The sequence below is a fragment of the Chaetura pelagica genome, unplaced genomic scaffold (assembly GCF_000747805.2).
Source record: "Chaetura pelagica isolate M959 unplaced genomic scaffold, ChaPel_1.0 scaffold123, whole genome shotgun sequence".
Taxonomy (NCBI): Eukaryota; Metazoa; Chordata; class Aves; order Apodiformes; family Apodidae; genus Chaetura; species Chaetura pelagica.
This window is the reverse complement of record NW_009953295.1, coordinates 11,104,053-11,118,164: the sequence shown is the minus strand read 5'-3', so window position 1 is coordinate 11,118,164 and position 14,112 is coordinate 11,104,053. Positions and strand designations below refer to the sequence as shown.

The 14,112-nt window shown below is 36.4% G+C and overlaps 1 protein-coding gene across 1 annotated transcript in view; it reads left to right on the top strand.

Annotated features, from left to right (window-relative positions):
- Window positions 1–14,112, top strand: part of PCCA (propionyl CoA carboxylase, alpha polypeptide) — a 321,407-nt gene that overhangs the window by 71,668 nt on the left and 235,627 nt on the right. Inside the window, exons 5-6 of the mRNA XM_009997976.1 lie at window positions 11,879–11,992; window positions 13,467–13,520. Of these exons, the coding sequence (XP_009996278.1) occupies window positions 11,879–11,992; window positions 13,467–13,520 (168 nt within the window). The remainder of the gene's footprint in view (window positions 1–11,878; window positions 11,993–13,466; window positions 13,521–14,112) is intronic.

The window sequence follows — 14,112 nt, the reverse complement described above, 5'->3', positions numbered from 1 at the left end:
CAGCAGGAAATACGACTTTATTTAGCAGGTTGGAGTGGGGGAAAAAAACCCCAAACTGAAATGCTAACAGGAAGGAGGATTTAGAAGGAACTGTTGTGTGACTGTGTGTGTTGCTGTGCTATACAGATTTCCTGCAATTTGGAATATCTGGAAAGTCTTTCTTAATTCTAGGATTTTAAAAAACAATCTACTTGTTAGAAATATAAAAGTTTATAAATATTAAAGTTTACAACTATAAAAGTTTACTCCAATATTGTATAAAACTGTACATGCTGTTGAGCTACTCTATTAGACTTGTGAATATTACCTATATAATAAGCAAATAATATAAAACTTTGCACCTTTCTTAAAAATGGGAGCAGTTGTCACCTTATGGAAGTTTTTTCTTCAGTTTTGTGCAGATGTTGCCTGTATAGAATGTAATTATCCTTTTACTACACTAAAATAAGTGCTTTATATTTAAGACCTAAATATATATTTATTTGAGATAATTCCCATATTTTCTAAATTTTTTTCTTTAGTCTTCAAAGGTGAAGATAAAAAGTGCTTTGCTTTGTGTTTGTATTTGCTTCCAAAAAGAAAATTCCAAAAGTGATAGCTTTTTATAGAAGGGTGTGAAATATCTGTGGGAGAAGGCTTGACAGTTTTCTGCTATGGTTTTATTTATTGGAATTGGAACTGTGCTAAAACCCTTGTTGGGTAGACCTTTGTAGTGGCCTGTGAAGGATGTTCTTTCATGTATCAAGACCTGTTTCCTCAGTACAGTGCAGTGGTTTTGGACTAAATCAGCTTCATGTGCTGAAATATCATTGTCATGAGAATAATGGAATACAGTAGAGACTAATATTGTGCTTGTTATCCTCGAACTACCTTCAGATAGAAAGTGTGTATCATAGGAAATCAGCTGGGAGTTGGAATTGTTGTCAGGGAAAATAATAACCTAAAAGACAAAGGGTTTTCTTGGAGTCCTGCTAAAGCAAAGTCTTTACAACTTGAGATGTAATTATGACAGAAGTCTTTGAGAGCTAAGAAATACTTCTTGGCTATAAGGAAAAAAGCTTATTAAAAATATTTTTGTCAGATGATCTGGAAAAGGATGGGACCAAGTGAAGTCTGGCATCGGCAGCCCATGGTTGGATTGTCCAGTGCTGGTGTTAACTGTGTAAAAAATCTTACTTAGACAGTACAGGTTTACTTCCCTATTCCTGTTAATTTGTTAAGCTGTGCACAATCCTTACAGATATGGTGAGCCGACTGGTTGTCTGTACAAGCATTTTCAAATATATGGATGTACTGTGTAACAGCAGATACTAATTTCTTCACTTAATGTATGGGTTATATATTCAACATTGTAGAATATAAACAGAAATTCTATTGAAGGATGGAATGGAGTTTAGTACAGTGATCTATAAGGTACAAGGTTAAATAACTTTTCAAAAGCATTACACTAATATGAAGCTGAGAAATACTTTCTGCCTTCTTTCTTCTACCCTGTTAAAGATTTTCTGTGCAGCAATAGTCCTGTGCAATATGCACAGTCAACTCTGGAACTCTGTCTCAAACTTAGTTCATCTGATCTGTTTATTTTTTTCTTTGGAGGTCTTTGACCCTGGTTCTTACCTAGCTTGATCCTCCTTTATAGAATAAAGTCTTGTCATGTGATTCTTTATGTACTTTGGGGTCTTCTGTGATCACTCTTTATCTAGGACTATGCAAAATCTGCTTGTAATTTCTTTCAATACAGGGCTGCAAATACTGACAGGCTCTGTTGTTGACTCTTTTAAAATTTAAGTTAGGGCTAGCTGTTTGTGGTATGTTTTATAACAAATCTGCTCTGTAATTTCTTACAGCGTTTGTTGTAACAAAAAATCAAATAACTGTCAAACAGATGGCATGGAAATTGTTACACTTCTGGCATAGGCAGGGATATTTTTTTGCTAAAAATAATTTAAAAAAAGGTTAGTCTATTCTGTAAAGTTACTTAACAAGTAGAATTCATGGAATTTCTGTTTTGCTGTGTCCTGTGAGTTCCCACAGCAAGCATGCGTGGTGCTTTTTCTCCATTACAGTTTTTATAGTCTTTATCTTGACATCTGTCTCTTGGAAACTCAAAGCTGAATCGACTTTCAAAATAAAGACTTTTGAGGGTAGACAACTTAGGATTAATTTTATATGGGTGACTATCTTCAAAGTTGTCCTATAATGAATAATTTTAATACACTGTCAGAAAAGTAGTTTTCTTGTAGAACTAACAATTTTATTGAAGAACTAACAAAGCATAATTTTTTTTAAGAAATACACATATTCACATTAGTGGAACTTTGATGGAAAAAATACTTTACTTTTACAAATGTTGTGTAATAAAGTGAGTATTTAATAAGGCATTTATATGTCTTAAAGACTCCATTCCTCTTAAACCATAATTCTATACTGGGCACACTGGTCATTTTGAGGTTTCATGATGGAAATTTTCTGGTTCATTATAGGCACTGCTTTAGTACTTAGTGGAAAAAAAACCCAGTCACTTGCTACCCAAAAGTGGCTAAGGCGTGTGTATGTACATGTTTTCTAAGTTGTATGTTGTATAGCCGTAAGGAAAACTTTAGGTGATTTAGAAAACCTGCACTGCAAGTACTCGTCTTCAAGGTAGTCTGCATTCACTCACAGCTTGTTATTTTGGGATTTTCTTTTATGAATTATTTGACATTTTAAATCTGATTTTTACATTACGTACAAATTTCTCCAAGTCCAAAATATCAGGATTGTGTTATCCTGTCATCTCTCATTCATTTACTGTATTGGATCCGATAACTGTGTGTCTGCGAGATGATATAACTTGCTGATCTGACAGAAGGTTAATTTCCCCTCCCCTTAAATTACTTTTCCACTGGGTCTGTTCAGTTCATTGATCTGTCTCATCAGTGTTGTAATTGTTAGAGTTGAATGTGGAGGAGAGTTAGGGGTGGGATCAGCCTTTGAGTGGCAACTGGTATTTGCATAAAGTGAGGCTTATTGTGACCTTTGATTCATGTCTCAACATATGGTTCATTTTGGGTCATAAGTTTATCCACATTAGGAATAATTTAATTTACCCTAGGGTCTGTATCTTTGATTTCTGATTGTATGTTAGTCTTCCAGCTACTGCTCCAGAATATGTACTGCCGTGAGATGACATCCACACTTCCCCTCTCACCTTTCTTTTAAATAACATTGTGTAGTTGAAATACCAGGTATCTTTGAGTTCGCCTTGTTGTTGCTACGGGCTGTTCTCTCAATGCTGGAACTGACTTCAGGAATCCCTAATTTTATTACAATCTTTGGAGGCTGGAAGCAATTTCTGCAGTCCATCCATCTGCAGGCAGGCAGATTTGGAGATTAGATGGGAACCTCATATGAATAGTTGTGTACTATGCTCATCCATTTGAAAGAGAGACAGTCTGAATTGAGCTGAAAATGCTAGATAGGAGCATGCCACCAGCACATAGTATCTGTTGCTTTGTAGCATGGCTGAGTTTAAGCTACTTTTTCTGAATCCGATGTGTGCTCTGAGATCACAATCTCAATTAAGAGCTAAACCTCCCATCAGAGAAGTTCTGTATTTGTTGGCTACTCTTGGTACTACTACCTGATACTGTTTTCTAGGCCTAACTACTAGTTTTCCCATCTCCCACATGTCTTACCCGTTTAGAAAACTAAAGGGGCATCCAGTGCATTCCATGGTGAGCTTGTTTTTGGGAGAGGCAGGAAAAAGAAACAGCATGAAAAAGATCTGTCCTATTGCTTTGCTAATGTACTTAGAAGCTGAGATTCCATTAGGGAAAGGCTGACATGTGGGTGCAGATGTGTTTGAAATGCAGAGAGGCTACTAAAAACACTGTAGGGCACTACTGTTAACATCACAGAATCACATACACTGCAAAGATGAGACTCGAGCATCCACACAGAGCACCGTGGACTGATCTGAATACAATGAATTGCTCAAATCTTGCAACAGATGGAGACTCTTGCTTTGGTAAATAGATTTAATAATTATCTTCCCAAATTATTAGCGTATGTTCTTATGTAGAATTCTCCTGTTTCTCCTGGAGACTTGCTCTAGATAACATACTCCAAAGTAAAGACAGTCTGCAAAGGTGTAAGTGCAGTTGCTAGCTTGTGGACTTGTCTTTTCACAGCACCCGCTAAATGAGCAAAGGTTGTTTTGAGTGGCTACTCTGCCTCTAATCTTCACTTGGGTGAAGAAACTTGGTAGCTGCTGTACCCTATCAAAGGATGCCAGGGGGTGGAAGGAGACAAGGGGAATACTTTTCCCTCAGTATTGAGAAGTGTTTTGCTTTTGATGCAATGGATTGGAGTTGAAGAATGGGATTTTGTAATTTTTCCCTCAATTTTTTTTCTACTTTTGTTAATCCTGCAGTTCATTCAAAGGTAGATTATTTAACAAGGTGACCATTAATCTATCTTTTTCTACTTCTTTTTCAGTTACTCTACCAAAGAATGATTGATCCTGGTTGGTGTTGACTAAAGCTCTGGAAGGTTCTGATTGAAACCAAGCACTTAATCCTGCTAAATATTCAGTAGCAAATGAATTACTCTGCTGACTATTAAAAAAAAAATATTCTATCACAGTCATGTTGTAAAGATTTAAGCAAGTTCTCCTCTAAAAAATAAAAGCTGCTTGAACTTGAAAAGAGGTTAAGCAACTTTTTATTTGTACTTGTTGATTATCTGCAGATAAACTGGATAGGCTGAAGAAGTCTTGTTTTAAGAATGATTGCATTCTTTTGAATAGAAGCCTGTAGACACAAGCTTTCCTACAAAGGGTCCAAGAGAATGTACTGTAGAGACAAATACCATACCTTCAGTTTTCAAGGTCTGGCTAAAAAACCCCTTCACTCTAAGTCAGCCTGACTCTATGTTCTTACATTCAGCTGCTCAGGCCTGGCTAAACTTCAGTTCTGTGGTCTTAAGTTTGCATGAGACACTAAACTACTAGTTTCTGGTCATCACTATTTTGGGAGGTAAAACACAGTAAGCACTTGTAATAAAATTTTGATGTAAAAGCCTTCTTTTCCATCAGTTTTCCAGTGAGGCACCTTCTAGCAACTTAATCTGTCAAAGAATATGCATTTAGGAAAAGGCTTTATTAGGAAAAGGCTTTAGGAGCCAAAGTCATTCTGTAAGACTTTTTTAGATTCTTCCCTGTAATGTCTTTGGGACTCTCGAGGCATTTCCTTGTTTGTCCTAGCAAATGGGACCGAGTATCCCTGCATGACAGCTATAGCTGGTCTGTTTTACACAGTACTAGTGATCAAGCCTCTAGATAAAATGTGGGGGTTCTTTCCTGTTGATGAGGTCTTTGTCAAGTAAAACTATTTGTCTTTTTAGCAGCCAATAAAGTTTCATTCATAGGAGAGAGAATTTTAAGATTGCTTACTTTTTTTGTAACCTTAAAAAACCCTCATGTTTATAATTGAGAATGCAAACATAGGAAAATCTTTTCATGTGTTGAAAAGTGCATTCTTTTAGTCTTGGTTAGAAATGCAAGTCTCCCTTGCCTAGTTGATGCTTTTTTTAAAGATGGTTCAGTTCAACCTGGATCCTTCCGTTTTAATTGTAGCTGGCATCTGGATTTTTGAGGCAAATAGTTGGAGAGGCTATTGCTGTCTGTTTCAACAGTTAGCAAACTGAAGGGAGGGAGGAGGGAACAGAGGAAAGGGTGCTAAGATTTTATTTTTCCCTGGCTGTCTAGAGTCTAATTCTGTGGATATTTGCTGTTCTGAGTGTCATTGTAGAATTGGAGGGGGCTGTAAGTAAATGCCCTTTACCCAGCCAAATGCTCAAAGGTCACTGAAGAATTGTGCTACCTTAGTCCTTGCAAAACTATTTGTGGGCCATCAAATTAAAAAAAAAATAGAAGTTTTAAAATAGGCTTTCAAAGAAATCTGCTAATGTTGACTCTCTAGGTTGACTTGTTTGCATGAATTTTATGTTGGTTTTTTGTTGTTTTTTTTTAATGCTGAGTAAAAATAAATGTGGAAAATATGGGATAGTTATGCTGTTTATGGCTTTCACAGTTCTGCTTTTCAGATGGTTTAGAAATGTTTCCATTATTTCATTTTAGGGTTAAATACTGTAATCATGTGGCAGTATTTCTTTGCAGATAGCACTTCAAAGGCTGTGTAAATGAATACCACACGATCACTACACACACAGATTTATTGTATTGTCAGTGTATTTTAGTGTGAAGCTGGTAAAGACACTTAGGTCAGATAAAAGATGCATTTTTGGCAAAGCAGTAAATTTGAACCTTTTTTTGCATGCATTTGATTTTTTAAATTCAGGACTGTTCATTGCTACAAGCTTTTTGTTCCGTTTTGTCTATCTCTTTTAGCAGTGGTGCTGGCAAGATTTGAAGTGGTTGGTTTTTCTAGCTGCCTTACAAAGGATTTACTCATTAGCCCTATTTTATGGGTTGAGCTAATTGTGATTTGTCTTGCTGAGCAGTATTATGCAGTTTGGGCCAATTAAGAGAATCCACTTACTCCAACGGATGTTTTTTCAATGCGTAATATTGATTTGAGCTATAAAAGGAGAATGACTTGTTTGATTAGATTTCTTTGTCTAAACAATATTCAAGTTCTTATCTAGTGTACCAAACAGAAGTGTTGTCTTCACTGAGATTTTGTAATTGCTGCTTATGGTTTGATTTACACTGTATATGCAGATATAAATTTTCCTATAGATAAATTCTGAAACAGTACAGAAGAATTGGAGGAAAAAGTGCATCTTGCAACTCAGTATAACTGTCTCTGCTGCATGAATATCAGCTTGTGTTGAGATTTGGGGATGTGTAGGGTGACCTACTCTGAAAAACTGAGACACTGGGGAATCCCAGACATGTACCTCCACAGAGATGGAGGAGTGGGGGGAGCGAGTGTGTGTGCATGTGTTAATTAGGCATTTACACTGAAGTAAATGGCATCTGTCACATGATAAATATAAAAAAACTGCTGAAATAGTTTCCACAGATTTTAACTATGTGGGTGATTAAACTCTGTTAGGAAACACATGGAGATGTATTAAATTTTTTTTTTTGTTCCTCTGGCTCTGATGGCAAAGTCAGCTTTGACTTTTTGGAATTAGTAGATGGGAATCACTGTGAAACAGACTGAGGATAAAAGCATTTCTGTCGCAAACTCTGGAGTCATTGAGTAATTATAATTCTAGGGATCTGTAAATTATCTTAGTGTCTTCAGTTGGTAATAGGTTGTGACAAGAATTGTTTTAGTTCTTTGTCTGAAAATAATTTTTCATACATTCTATTTCCAGAAAAGCTTTTCTGTGTTTAAATGTTGAGGAGCATGCATATGTAAATGAGACCTGTTTCTAATACAGATTTCAACTACCAATCTGTAGCAGCAGAGTGACTCCTGGACAATGTTATCTTGATTTTGCTGTCTTAAACAGACTATCTGAGTGCTGTGTATATTTTAGGTACTTAGCTACTAATTTTGATATCTCAGTTATTATTTAAGATATGGGCTTGGTTAAGGGGATAATTTGGTAAATTCAGGGTATGGCTAGGCAAGAGAGCATGCTACTGTCAAATGGGTGCATGTGCCACCCTCCACAGTGAGGGAGAGCTAACATAATCTAGATAATTTGGGTACTTATTAGCTCTGATTCAGGGCACTCCTTCTACATTGGGTTATCTCCTGCAAAGTGGATATTGAGTAATTTTGTTAGATCAAATATGTTGGCTTATGGGCATATTTCACTTCTGGGGTAAGGTACCAAGCCCTGGCAACAAACTTGGTTGATAAAGTGTCCTGAAGTACTGAAGCATAATGCAGAAGGATCTTCAAAACCATTTGCTGCTACTCTTAATACCTGTTACCACATTCTCCACTTGGGAATGTTGCTGCAGCCTAGAGCTGTGCTTGGAGCCAGTCCAGGCCAAAAATGGCTGGCTAGTAAGTCCTGAAGGGCTCCTTCCTTTAGATGCCTATTTCCTGGAAACGTGGTGAAGAAAAACGAAGCTGCTCTTGTTCCTTGCCATGAAGGTGATTCCTGGATCTAAACTAGCTTTGGAAATGGGTGGCCATTTTTGTGCAGTTTGCTTCTGAATTAACAAGCTTGCTGGACTTGATGTAGATACTATATCTGTATGTGGTCGTGAGTAATTGTGCAATAAAATAATTGTTGTACTTCAAATTACGTCCAGTTGGTTTTGTACCTTAATCCAAAAAGTAGTTGTGCTATTTAAGAGTATTCATTCTAATGTTCTTCTACGAGGACTCCTTGTTAAATCCAAAATATTATTAGTAGCTTATTTGTCATAGGTGCAGAGCTGATGGTTGGGTGTTTGTACTGATTCACATTTGGATTTACAAAGATGGAACAAATTATACTACATTTAGTCTAGACTTTCTGAATGAAGTGAAAGTTTTGTAAAATGATGATTCATTAGGTTTTGGTGAATCTTTGGTCGTATTTCAGTTGTTACTCCAATATAATTAGTCCTTAGGAAATATGCTACTTCAAATATACAACTCTTACAGAATTTAAACTCTTGTTACACAAGTAAGATGTCTTTTCATGATTTCTAGTTGTTTGTTTTCTTTAACATAGAAGGTCCTTGTAGCTGCTTGAAAAGCATCTTTTGAGGCACAGGTAGCCCAGTATGATTAACTTGCAGTATAAACTCTTCAGCACTTTAAGATTTGTCTGACTTTCTAGCTTTTGTTGTTATCCATTCATGCTTGAGCTTGCAATTCTAGTATTTCTGAAGGAACTGCATTTCTTCAGGAACCTCCAGGGTCTTGCTGCTTTGTTTTGTTGACATTGTTTCTGTAAACTAAAACAGAAAAGGGAGAAATCACACTTCTGAAGCTCTAGTTGTAGTAAATTACAGGCAAGTTTTGAATACCTAGGCTTGTATGATTTAAATAAAGCTCTTATATAACCTTTGCATATAAAAATAAATTTATTAAAATATATTTGAAACTTGCAGTGTCTGAGTTGCTGGATTCTTTGCACTACCTTTGGACTAGATAGACTGCATTATAAGTCAGCCTCTGCAGAGGAAAAGATTTACTAAAGTGTGGTGTGAATTATGTGCCACTTGGTAGTATAGATTCAAATGATGGCTTCTGTTTTAATGTTTGCTAGCAAGTAATGGTTAGTGTAATTATGTTTCTATATACTACACTGTAAATTGTATAGTATATTTGTGTTACGGTGTTCGGAGTGTTCTTCATCAACTACTGCACATTGTGAAAAAAAATGAATGCTGAGAGAGAAGAATTATTGTGATGAATTACTAAGAAGGAACAGATCTGTTTTCAGATTATATATGGACTGGTTTAATAATTTATAAAAAAACTTATATGTGAAAAGGATCTATAGATTGATCAATATCATTGGCACCTGAAAATCTGGAGGTTTTTTAACCAGTGATGATGAACTGAGATTTCTTTCTTGCCCTTGAGAGATTTGCATGGTGCTCTGTGCTAGTGTATCAGGTAATATAAATGTGGTATGGTTTTGTTGTTCTGTTATATCCATGTCTGGTATATTAGGGTGTATGCAAGTCTGAACTGGCACTGAACTGGAGAAGGCACTAACATCTTGAAGTAAGGTAAACAAGGAGAAATGGATTTGCTGGGTTACAGGGAAATGTAGGAAGGGGAGAGTCAAAACTCTAAAGAACTGAAGTAACAGCAGAACCTTTCAGAAGGGGGTTGGAAATAGCGGGAGAAGAGCACACAAGAATGTTTATGTATAAAATCAGTAGTTTTGCAGTATCTTCTGTGGCTACTTTTGGTACCAGTAAGATTGTTGGTGTTTCAGTGTGACAATCGTATGGGATTTTTCCTCTTGATATCTAAAAAGAGCTAACTATCTTGAGTTATTTTCTATAAGGAATATTTGAGTTTTGTAAAACATACATGCTTAACTATGCTTAATCTTGAATAACTTTGTTCAGACATGTAAACCACATTGGAATTCGAAACAACAACTTTAAGCATATAAATTGATCATGCAAATAAGGGTATCCAAAGACCATGCTGTTTGTACTTAGTGCTCCAGGAAGGATGACAGACAGGCTAATCTTGATAGTATTTGATCAAAATAGATTACTGACTTAATGCTTTTCAGTAAATGCACCTCAGCAACTTAAAATCTTGCTGCATGATTGTCTGTGCTAGTGCTTAGGCTTTTATTTTTTGTTCGTTTTGCTTTGTTTTTAATACGAGGCTTATGCTGTAGTGATAAAATAAAACCATTGTGAGATACAGAAGCAGTAATTCAAATGTGAAATGTGTGACAATTTTGGGAGGTTATGTGAGCTTTCAGATCCTCAAGTATACAGCAGATTTAGAAGCTATTTAAGGAATTTCCCCAGAAGGAGCCTCAAACTAAGTGGCAAGTTAGTTTTCCTTCCTGGTGGTAGGATTAACTTTTACAAAGTTCAGAAAAATGTCAATAACTATGAAGAAAAAGATGTTTAATAAGTGACTCCTGTAGTTGTTATGCAGGTTTGTTATAGTTATCTGAATATATATTTATAATTAAATTATTAATTCTCATTGTTTGACTAATGCTTGTCACTGCTTCCAAGTTACTATTTTTCTGGCCTTGCTTCCAATGAAGCTAACAACATATGCAGGCTACAGTACTTCTAACCTTAATTTGTCATTACTTTACAGATTACATGCTACTAATCACTGCAATTACTTTTTACAAATAACAAAATTCTGTGTTCATAAAATACTGTCTTAAATTTCACATATTTGAATACTTCTGGAAGTATACCTTTTTAAAACAATTCTCTTTGAATGCTGAAGATTATATAAATATTTTTAAAAACCCCATCAAAACACTTAAAATTGGTAGGCATTGGAAATGCCAAACTATTAGTATAAACAAGTCGTACTGACACATAACTAATATCTTACACAGTTTAAGCAATGGCATGCTTTCTTAAATAGATTCTGAAAGGGAGCTTGCAAAAGGAGAACAGAATGAGGAAAAACTGATTGCTTTGTTTCTTGGATTTGTGTGTATCTTTAAAGGACAAGTATTCTAAACTCTGAAAACATTGAATACCTATGTAATTAAACTTTAATAACTTTTCTTCAAGGTCAGCATGTGTATGAGTTATAAGTAGGCACCTAACTTCTCAAACCTAGCTATTTTATTGTTCCTGGTAAAACGTTGGAAATGTTTGTCCCTTTTGTATAGTTCAGATTTGACTAAAAAATGTTTGGCAAATGCATATAAATGAGGATACAATGGATTAGGAATCAAACATGAGCCTGCTTAAATAATTCTCAAGATTTTCTGGTTCATGTGTAGTGATATTGAACTCTTTAGTCATAGGCTTTAATTTGTGCATGGTGCTGACCTGATGCTGTGCAGGGACACTCACTGCATCCCTTCATTCAATTCACTCTAATTATCCCCAACTTCCTGGGGAGCCTGCTTAGAACTGGTCATGAATGTTTGTTATTAAGTATTAAGATATTAGGCTACCCTGGTTACGTGTAACAAAGTAGTTTTTAGTCTGAATTTACATATAGATGATCAGTATAGGAAGTTGAAATTATATTTGTCGTTTTATTTAATCAAATTCAAAATAATATATTGGAAGAGTAAAACATTTTGACAGTGACTTAAGCTCGGAGTTAAATGAAATGAGATGTTGTTGTGCAAGTTCTTATGTGTCAATGTTGGTAATTTCAGTGTGTATTTTAGAATAGTTACGGTATGTAAATGATCTTTGAAACAATTGGATTTGTGTGCGTATTTCAGGGTGACGGTAATTATTTTTGCTGGGAGCATCTGTTAATGCAGAATATTGCCTCTTCAGGTTCACGTGAAAATGGCGGATGAAGCTGTCTGTGTTGGCCCAGCTCCCACCAGCAAAAGCTACCTCAACATGGATGCCATCATGGAAGTCATTAAGAAAACCAGGGCCCAAGCTGTGAGTCTGAATGAGTCTATCTGCTGCAGCTGTTTCATATATAGAAAGCAGAAAAGCCAGAGTGTTTTTTTTTAATTATTTTTTTTAAAGGTGTGTGCGGGGGAAAGTGTTTGAATATGCTATTCCAGTTAGTTCATGTCACATGAGTTAAATGTGTCCGAAATCGCTACTGGAAATCAAAGGTTCTGTAGCATCTGGCAGCAGTGGTTGCTGATCCTGCAGGTGGCTGCTGGATTCAGCTTTCACACCAGGGAGCAGCTTCAGTTCATTTCCAAATTTGCTGGGGGAAAAAAAAAAAAAATCCCAATTAGTTTTGAGCACTAACCCTTTAAGTGCCATAATGGGTTTTTTGAATGTCTTACAAAGTGTGTCTAAAAAGGCTTTTGCTTCATAAATGTTATTTGCAGGAAGGTGGGGTAAATGGTGCATCCTATAATTGTCTTTGTTTCAGACTGTTTACAAAATGCACGGTAGCTTACATGTGTAAATCTAGGCTATTTAGCCTTTCTCCTATCAAATAGGCCAGAGATTGAAAGCTTAACAGGGATTGTTTGAAAAACGAATGTGTAGTCATGTTTGCCCCTGATACTCTTTGTTCTTTTGGTGAAATAAATGTATTATTCAGAGCTACTGTACACAGAGCATTTACTTAAGTAAAATTTGATGAGTGCATATGAGCAACACTAATTAATCTGGAACAGTTTGGATCAGCGTTGTAATTTCTTTCAAGTAAGTTCTTTAGCTAGAATTCTTTCAGGGACCAAAAACTTCCCTATAAAGAAGAAACTACTTCCTTCTCTCTGAGTTTCTGAATATGAAACCTAGTTGTTTAAGCTCTTCAAAAGAGGAGAGTCCATCGGCATATACTTTGTCTGTCGTAGTGTATTCACTGCGATCTTAGCGATCAAGAATCTTATGTGAATTTCAAGAAGTAAAATGCACACGCTTTCCCACGCTCCACTCCAGTAATTTTTTGAGGTGTATATTGGGGTGTGGATAGCGAACCAGGCGCGTAAGGACATACGGCTGGGACTGATGAGGCAACATGACATGCCCTCCAGCAGGGGTCAATAGAGGCAGGAGGCTTCTGGTGGAACACTAAGACCACTGCTGTGATTACTGCTAGAAATATTTCAGACTGAAGAACACTTTATAATGGTTACTGAGAATAATGAGGATATACATGGAAGTCTGTATTGAGATAAATGTGACAAAATGGAGTTGAACAGGGCAAGAAGGCAAAACACCAAATGGAGTGAATGTGCCTGTTGCTCTCCAAACAGCATCTTTCTCCCTAGTCAAGTAAGGATCAAGTGTCTCAGAAATGGTGGTTCAACCAGTTGGTCTTTGCAGCTTGACTTAGGACAGGTAAATGTGTTAAGACAGTTCTTTAAGTTATTAAATTAATTTAAATGCTTAGTGGTCTGCTTCACCTTTGGAACATAATCAGCTTGAATTTTTTTTTTTTCTCAAGGTACACCCAGGATATGGATTTCTTTCAGAGAATAAAGAATTTGCTAAACGTTTGGTAAGTTATGTCTATTTGCTGGGTTGTGAGTGATGCATCAGGTGACCTACAGTCATTCCAAGATATTTGTGGAATCAAGATGCCAATTCAAGTCAGATCTGGGAGACACCTTAAGATGGGGGACTTCTGTGTGCTTTCTGTGCATGTCTCTTGCATTTCAGGGATGTAACAGCAACCTGCATTTTCTTTTGGGAGAAGGGAATGTTCCTGTATGTAAGAACTTTACCAAGGATGTAAGAAACTTTTGGCATTTTCACTTGTGCCTGTACTGTTCATGAGGCTGCTCTGTAAATCTGGGTCACTGGAATGATGTAGGTTAAAAGTATGTTTTAAAATTATCATTTTGGTGATTCATAGTACAGCTGGTGAACAGCTGTATCGGCAGCCCTGAGGAGGTGCTAAACTGCACTTGCAGGATGGGAATAGAAGGCTGTTTAAAAACTAACTTCTCTGCTGGATGTTGTGCATTATGGAGCTGTAACCTCTGAAAGGACCAAAGAGAGCCAAGAGGGTGCTGTTTTCACTTTTGTCCGAATTCATAAAAATTACTATTCTCAGCCTCTTTACTTGAGTGGGCTTTTTGCTGTGCATC